The sequence below is a fragment of the Enoplosus armatus genome, chromosome 12 (genome assembly GCF_043641665.1).
Source record: "Enoplosus armatus isolate fEnoArm2 chromosome 12, fEnoArm2.hap1, whole genome shotgun sequence".
NCBI classification, from domain to species: Eukaryota; Metazoa; Chordata; class Actinopteri; order Centrarchiformes; family Enoplosidae; genus Enoplosus; species Enoplosus armatus.
Window position 1 is genome coordinate 7,444,325 of NC_092191.1, and position 8,645 is coordinate 7,452,969.

Below are 8,645 nucleotides of genomic sequence, written 5' to 3' on the forward strand. Positions count from 1 at the left end.
AACTCAGGTTTAAAATCCTTGGTACAAGGCACAGAGAACATTCTTCGTTTTCACAAAATGACGCCTGATACAAAAAAAGAAAGTGTGAAATGAGATCAAAATGTTCATGCAAACCTCCTTCAGCTTTCACGTCGAGGTGAGAGACTAAGACACAAGAGGCTCGTGGCATCTTGTTGCATGACACACAACTTTTTCTTTTTACCTTCAGTTGGCAAAATCAGTCTTTATAAGTCCTTGTTACAAGGAGGAAAATAACACTTTTTTTTCTCATACGCCAAACAAGAAAACAGACTAAACAACAACATGCACCAGTGAGGCCAAATGCACCCTCATGCCCTGAATTCTCTATTTACAAACATCAGCACATCTCAGTCTCTACGTGTCTGTCAGCATCATTTCATCAGGTCCTTGCCCTCCCCTGTGAGTCTCGTGAGGCCGGTGGAGGTGATGGGGATGTGTGGAGGAGGAGGCACCTGGCAGATGGTGCAGGGACACGGCAGTCCGGCCCAGTGCTGGAAGCCGGGGCCCAGCTGCAGGGCCTGGGGCGCAGCCGGGGAGCCCTTCATCAGGGAGTGGGGAGCCCGGATAGACGTGAGCCCCGGCAGCGCGCTCGACAGGGTGGAGGTGGTGGAGGAAGACAGCGCGCTTCCGAGGAGAGGGTGCACCTGGTGCGCGGCGGCGGCGGCGGCGGCAGCGGCGGCGGCTGCAGCTGCGGGGCCCCCGGAGTGTCCGCCGGGCGCCACGGTGCCGCAGTGGAAAGCAGAGTGCTGCCCTCCGTAAATCTCCCCCACCAGCCGCTTCATCTCGTCCAAGGAGCTGTTGAGCATCAGGATGTAGTTCCTGGCGAGAAGCAGCGTGGCGATCTTGGACAACTTCCGCACCGAGGGCCCGTGCGCGTAGGGCATCACCTCGCGCAGGCCGTCCATGGCCAGGTTGAGGTCGTGCATGCGCTTCCGCTCCCGGCCGTTAATCTTGAGTCGGAGGTGGTACATTTCCTCCTCGGTGACTTGCTTCTTCAGTTTGAACTTGTTGCTGTCTCGGTCTCTGCTGCTCCCCACAGAAGCTGACTTGCCGTCTCCGCCGGTTGACTTCTGGCGCTGCTGCTCGCCGCTCTGCGTAGACGAGGACACTGAGGAGCCGACGTGGTGGTGGTGGAGGAGGTGGTGGTGAGGGTGATGGTCTCGGAGGAACATGCCGTCCATGTCCGGGGAAGAGGCTCTGCTGCTCGAGCTGGAGTCTGAATTCATTTTATGGGTTCGCTTCCGAGGTTGTTGGGTAGGAGGTCGCTGCTGGCTTCCTCCCTCTCTCTCTCACTCTCACTCTCTCCTTTTCCTCTCTCTCTCGGTCTCCCTCTCTTTCTGGAGCCTTCAGTCACTCTAGTCACCTGATGTGGTCCCTCCTGTCCCGCGCTTCTGTCCTTCTTATCACATCGGTGACCACTTCGCCTCTGCCGGCTCTCTGTCTTTTCTCTCTCTCTGTGTCTCAGCGTCTCTGCGGTGAGGAGGACACTGATAGTGGGTATTTATACATGTGGGCAGACAAAAGCGGCTTTCCTATTCATAACGCCTAGTTAGGAGGATGACGTGCCCGTTAGAAAGGGGGCGGTGTGCTTTGACTGTCCCAGTGACCGCGGTGCGCAACCATTCACTGCCATTGTCAGGACACTGTCGGGGGGCACAGCGCGCCTCTCCGTCTCTTCTCCTCTCTCATCTTCCTCTTCTTCTCTTCTCTTTTCTTCATCTTTCTCTTCCTCTCGTGGATCAGAAAGTTGCTCTTCCTTGGACAAACTGGTCAGTTTTAAAATTGCTTCTTTTATGAGATTTTTGTCAAAGTTATAGATGTCTCAGAGGTGGTTTTGAGCCTCCTGCACTTCATCTGTCAAAATCTGCCGGAACACTGTTTTCTCTTCGTGGCCTGTTTTGTCTGCTGCGCATTTTACGCACAAAATAATCATTGATCATCGTTATAAGATCGCGACAAATTTTAAAACGTGTTTTGATCTCACAGATACAAATTATTGTTCAAATGCATGATGAAGAGGAGACACCAGTTAAAAACTTCACCGGCCTCTCACACTGTGTTCACTTTGAAGACTGGTGTTTATTATCGGACAGCTAACCAAAGTCTCCGCGGTCCGGCCGGTGGTTGCCTGAGGGGATGAGGAGGAATGAGAAGGGAAATTGCTTTCCCCATTCAGCGGCTCCTGCTGCCGCAGGGGAGCGTGGCCTCCGCTGGGACAGAGGTAACATGCCCGCTCCGGCTCTCGGCACTCTGCTGGCCATATGGCAGCATGTGGTCGTCAGAGTCTGGACCTTCATAAACTTCTCACCGCTTCCATGTGCTACCATTATCTTTATTATTATTATTATTATTATTATTATTATTATTGGATATTTAATAGCTTATAACTGTTTTCGTTAATAATTTTATTCCTAAAAAGTAAAACTGGAACAAACTCAATTTTGATTAATAATATTCAGCAGTTGATTATTTTAAAATGTAGACTAGATGACATTTAAAATACCAAAAAAAAACTGCTCATAATACAGTTTTATAGCATTTCAAGATGCTTTTCTTCTCTCAAGAGGCAAACACACACATTCATTGAAATGCCAAACTACAGAAACTGTCAAGGAATAAAATTAAAATAATAAAAAATAAAAAATCAGCCATTTACTGTATTTTCAAAATAATACAATAAACCAATTTATGAAAATGGACACAAAACACTGATCTATCATAAGACATTTTATTAAGCAAACACACTGATCTCTAAAAGGTGTGTGTTGTATTAAAACAGTGGGAGAATACGTTAAATTGAGTCAGTATTGTCTACATTGAGCTGCTGAGAGCTGCTCTCTCCACTCTGAAGAGTCTCCTCCAGATCCGTTTTGTGGAGGTGGAGTGGAGGAACGGGCCACCAACAATAACATGTGGAAGTAACTGAAGCACTCGTCCTCTGACCACCACCACCTCAGCATCCCTCCATCCATCCATCCATCCATCTGTCTATCCATCCATCCATCCATCCATCCGTCCGTCTGCACACCCTCCCACCCACCCAGCACTTCAAACCCAGATAATAAAGTCTGTCTCAAACTCTTCTCGGTGCCCGATGAGATCTCCCTGGTAGAACAGTAAAAATGTGTATTCACGGCCTCATTGTTGGCCCAGCAAAAGAGCCCTTCTCATAAAGGTGCTGCCAATGCAAAGAAAAGCGCTGGTCGGCTTTGCTCTCTCTTGGTGGCATTTGAAAGTGTAAAGCTTTGAATACCAATTGCTTGAACTGGACATATGTGAATCCGCTGTAAGCCTACTAATCCTGTCCCCAAGTGTTTCTTTGTGTGTGGGGCAGCCTCGCACACCCAAGAGAAAGTGTTCCTAATCCGGCCAATGTGGAGAAATGCGTGAATGCGGGGGGGGGGGCAGCTCAGAGGAGGTGTGTGAACATGTGTGTGTGTGTGTCAGGTATCAATTTGTGCAGGAACACATGCATTTGAATGGGTTTCTTTTACGTCATTTATGTATTTCTTGGTGTTTTTGAGTGTGTGTGTGTGTGTCCATCTGAGGCCCCCAGCTCCACACCACCAGGACACTGGTCTAAATGGAGGCAGTTATTCACCGTTCCCCACACTACTGTCGCAGCAGGTCGCCCCTAATGTGCTCTTTTCACTGCGTAAGCTCCTCGCTTTCCTTTCATTCCTCTGTTCGTATCTCTCTCTCCTCCTCTCACACTCTCTCGCTTACTGTCTGCACTCCTCTCCAGCTTCAGGCTCTGCTTGCAACTCTCTCGCTTTTTATCGGTCTGTCTTCCATAAGTGGCTCTCTGCCCTCTCACATCACTTTTCTGGGCAGCGAAAGGACACTTAGTTACACGCTAAAAGTCACTGGGTCAAGATACTTACAATTTGGGTCAATACTGGGGTAACTTTAAACAAAACCACCCCAGACAACTGGTTGTTTTTAAACCTACATTTAAACTTACTTACATTACATTTGTACAACTAACATTTGTGACCGTTTTAAGGTAAAACATGAGCTTCTTGTGTGAGACACTGACTCAAAATAACCATAGTTTTAGTTAGAGTAATATAAAAAAAATATTACATTAACACTGGATCAAAACCATCTGGTACTGGGTAAAGTCAGTATTGTGTCTACTGGGTCAGTGATTTTCAGTGTGTGTAGAGCATCGACACTCTGAGATGTCAGAGTGAGTATTTATTGGCTGATGTGTGAATAAACTCTTAAACACATGCAAATTTTTAGAGAACATATCACAACCTTTCCAATTCTTTAATTTTCCTTCAGTTAAGCCTTCAAGTCCCCTGTATTCCTCAAACTATTTGTTTTTAACAATTCAGTTTTTCTAATATTTCTCCCGAGGTATGAGAGTGTGGTATTTTATTTCTCACAGTATGCAGTAGCAGGTTGTGTTTTCTTGTTTGGCCTCATTTTGTGTCACTGATACTGTAAATTAACAAGGACGAAGATGTTCTTTAGCGTACTCTCACAGGAACGTGACGTCTGTTTTTAAAGCGGCTATAAATCAATATTTTTATAATAATTATCAACTGAGAATGTAAAAGCAATGTGACAATATGAGTAGTGATGAACAGGGAATTACCACCTGAATCTGCAGTTCCTCCGGCTTTACAGAGCAAATTGAATAGCTGTTACACATACAGTCCCCCCACATTTCACCTGAGAGGCACGAGGTCGCCTGCACCGCAGATGTGATACCAGCCACCCTTCAGTCAGAACACACATATACCTTCAGAATACACCCTCCTGCTGGTGCCGGGGATCGAGCCAGCGATCTTTCGGCCCGCCTCTCTACCTCCATCCTGCAAACTTGCAAACCTGCACACACCTTGTCCTGTTCCATAGCTTGTTGAATGAGTGACCAAATGAAAGTGCACTGCTAACATCAGTCTGAAGGTTATTTTTCCAATTAGCCGCTCAGCTACAGTATACTAAACAACATGTAAACTTTCCTGCAAATGTCACTTCGGTCCATCAGATGCTGGTGCTGTTGTCTCTCTTCTGCTACAACACAAGTTTGTTTACCTTTTCTCTTGTTTCCTCTGCTGGAGTTCAGTACCGGAGCTCAGCCTGCCAGCTGCTGTCAATCAAACACAGACACGCCCCTCCAGCCAAAAAAATATTCACAATACATTTTGTGAAAAGGGAGGACTAATTATGATTTCAGTATGACAGTGTCTCATATATCGAACAAACTATGAGGTATGTAGACATTTTAGCCATGGATTTAAAGTTTAGATATATCCGAGAAGAGGACCTCTGCTCTCCAGAAACAACCTCTTTCCTCTCCGTCTCTCTCCCTCGTGGGTGGGCCCGGCCACTAGACCCCCTCTAATCAGCTCAGGGCAGTAAACAGTCAAAGGAGGCGTCCCTCCAGCAGCATGTGAGGACAGTAGTCGGCACTGTGGCACAAACCGGAGCTGGAAGGAGCGCGGCGCTTAACGGGAGACAATACACACTCAGGAGGGAGACACGAGGTCAAGGTCGCAGCCGAACGTGTAACCTTTCATAAAAAAAACTACTACAACATCTGTCGCATTGACACATATCTTGGAAATGATCGACTTTGGCCATTCAAGCTCTGTTTAGGTGTTAAAAGTGTCTCGGTGAAAATGATTTAATGTAAATGCCTTCTCTCTGTTTCTGGTTACTGGAATTTGATGATTTGTCTTCGTCATATTTGTGTAATCATCCTAAACATCCTGGCACCTTCTACAGCTGCAGTCCAACCTTTCATATACTTTGTCATGTTTTTACTTTTTAATTTAATTCTAATTTCTAAAGTCTGTTTGTGCATGTCTATATACACACTGAAGGATTTTAGATATCCAGCAGGTGGCAGTTAGCATGTTAGCTTAAAAGATACTTCCTTCTTACCATACTTCCTTTATTCTTGTCGTAATGACGAGAGCCACTGGACCGTTTCATCACTTGAACGTAAATATGTTGTTCTGGGGCACTTTCTGAGACTACTGAACTAATTTCTTTGGCTTGTGAACCCTTAAAACAAAGCACTACTCTACTTTTTTGCTGTTGCTGTTGTATCATTTGTCCACTTTGAACACAGCCACACAATACAATCCCAATTCACACTCTGACACCTCGTTCGTTTTTCTACCTACACAGATTAATTTCATTTCCATTCGCATGAATTGTTTGTTTCTTTGTCTTTGAGTTACCTGGTTGTTGGGGGAGGTCCCTTCCTGGTGGAGGAAAAGGTGTGGCTGAGGGCCAAGAACTCTTAAATCCTGGAGCCAGCTCATCGGGCCGAACCATGTGCTGCCATTTATTTAGTTTTAAGAGGGGATTGAGATTGTAAATCTATTGTCTGATCCACCAAAAAAACTGGATGCCAACCATTGTTCAAGGGGAAGAATATTGTGGCCGGTCAATTTATTCAGTTAACACCTTATTTAGTTGTTCTTATATTGAGCCCAGTTATGTTGTGTTGACCTCTTTTATAGGTCTAATTATGAACTTCTTGGTTTATAATGTTTTTGCATTTATTTGGGTAAATAAAAACTCCTGTTTCCTCTTTACCTCACTGCTTAGTCCCGAACAATACCTGACAATATCTGGAAACACAATTAGGGTTATAAAACATCTGTTAGGAGTAAATATAGATGCACGATTAACTGATATCATATTAATTTGTTCCCTTCGTGCAGATTAATGAGAAACTCGGTTACAGCTTGAAAAAAGCTCGAGGCAGCAAAGCTTCACCTGGATCAAAGCGCTGGGCTGAAAACCAAGGATGTGTCATGTTGTGTCAAAGAAGTTTCTCTTTGAACTCTCTGTACTCTGAATTTACCTGTTACTTTGCGGAAATCTTGCTCATTGACTCTGGACTTCTGCAGGCTGAGAGGATGTTTGTGCTCTTCTCGAAGAATCTGGACCTTCTACAGAAATGTGGACAAAGGAACCTGCAGCCTGTCTTGCTTTGGAGGGACTGACTTACTGTATATTGTCAACGGGAACCACAAAAACTTTGCTTGTTTGCTTGTTGAGATTGAGATTACTTGAGATTTTGGTTTTCCTTTGAGAGGGTGATGTTCCCACAGTGGGACCATTTGAGTTCTGTTTGGATGGAGGTTCTGTTTCTTTTAGGATGAATTACTGTGCAGGCCTGCAGCATCTTATGCCAAACGCACATGTAACTGTTGATCTATACTCCTTTCATTTTGCCCATTAAAGACGCCATCAAATCGCAGTTTGAAGTTTCACCAAAAAAGAGACAACAAAGGTTGAAGCATTCGAACGGCAGATGGAAGACAGTAACACGAGTATTGAGATCTGAGAGTGAAGCCAGGCAAAACCCTCCAGCGTCCGTCCAAATTAGTTCTGAGATTTCATTTTTTTTTTATAAAAGCTTAACATTTGAAAAGTGAGAAGAATGTACTGCACCTCTCAGAAATGTTTGGGTAACTTTTAAAAGCCTTATTTTTCCTCCGTAGTGTTCTTCTGGTAAATTCTGGGTAAAAGAGAATATCAATAAGATTTCCTGTTTTGAGAAAAGTAAACAAACCTTCAAATTATAGCAAGCCTTTAATTAAGGAGACGATCAAACAATTAAAAGCTCGTTAATTACAGACCTCACAACCATCTCTGCCAACATGAATATTGAGGTCCTAATTAATATTTGTGGGGCTGTTTTGTTCTTGGAAGACATTGGCGTTAATTAGGCAAAAAACAAGTCAAATTAACATCTCAGTAATGAAGAAACATACCTTCATGTTCTTATTTCTCTCTGTCTGAACGTGCTCTGATACAAATTTGGCATCTCAAAGCTTTCTGAAGCATGTTGATGATGAGTTTTATCAAACAGAAGCAATGAAGTTTCCTGTCACGGATTTTTCATCCCGATGCACAACAGCTCACAGAGTGCAGTTCTTTGTCTTTTTGAAAATAGAAATATTTACTGCTGTGTGAAAAGTCACAATTTAAGTTTAAATTATTCAGCTACAATTATTGTCAATCTATTCAAAAAGTGAATCATTTAAGTTTCAAGTTCTACACTTTTTGGAGGAGTTAGAAGATCAATAACACTCTCATGTCTACCTTAAAGTAGCAGCAATGGGTTAGCTTAGCTTAGCACAAAGACTGAAAACAGGGGGAAACAGCTAGCCTGGCTCATTCCAAAGGTTACAAAATCCACCTACCAGCACCTCTAAAGCTCAGTAATTATCTTGATATGTCTGGTTTGTTTAATTCGTACAAAATTTGAAGTGTAAAAACAATGATTCAGCATTTTACGGGGTTATGTGTTGCACTATTTCTTGGCCACTTCCTGGATTCTCCACTGGTTGCCTGGCAACTGTTCAGAGCCTAAAAATAGTCTTGAACACTTTTTGGTTTTATGTACAGATTAAACAAACAAGAGATAATGTATTAATTAGTGAGCTTTAGAGGAGATGGTCCTGAACAGAGCCAAGCTAGCTGTTTCCCTCTGTTTCCAGTCTTTATGCTAAGCTAAGCTAACTGGCTGAGATATAAGATATATATATAAGATATATAGAGTGGTATCAATCTCCTCATAATTATAAGCGTATTTCTCAAAATGTCAAACTATTCTTTTAACCTTTTTATAATCATCATCTCCA

The 8,645-nt window shown here is 43.8% G+C and overlaps 1 protein-coding gene across 1 annotated transcript; it reads right to left on the bottom strand.

The window, feature by feature from the left end:
* Nucleotides 1-392: 392 nt before the first annotated feature.
* Nucleotides 393-1,247, bottom strand: olig3 (oligodendrocyte transcription factor 3). Its single transcript, XM_070916346.1, has one exon. It carries the CDS (start codon nt 1,245-1,247, stop codon nt 393-395), a length of 855 nt encoding a protein of 284 aa, XP_070772447.1.
* Between the last annotated feature and the right edge of the window lie 7,398 nt (nt 1,248-8,645).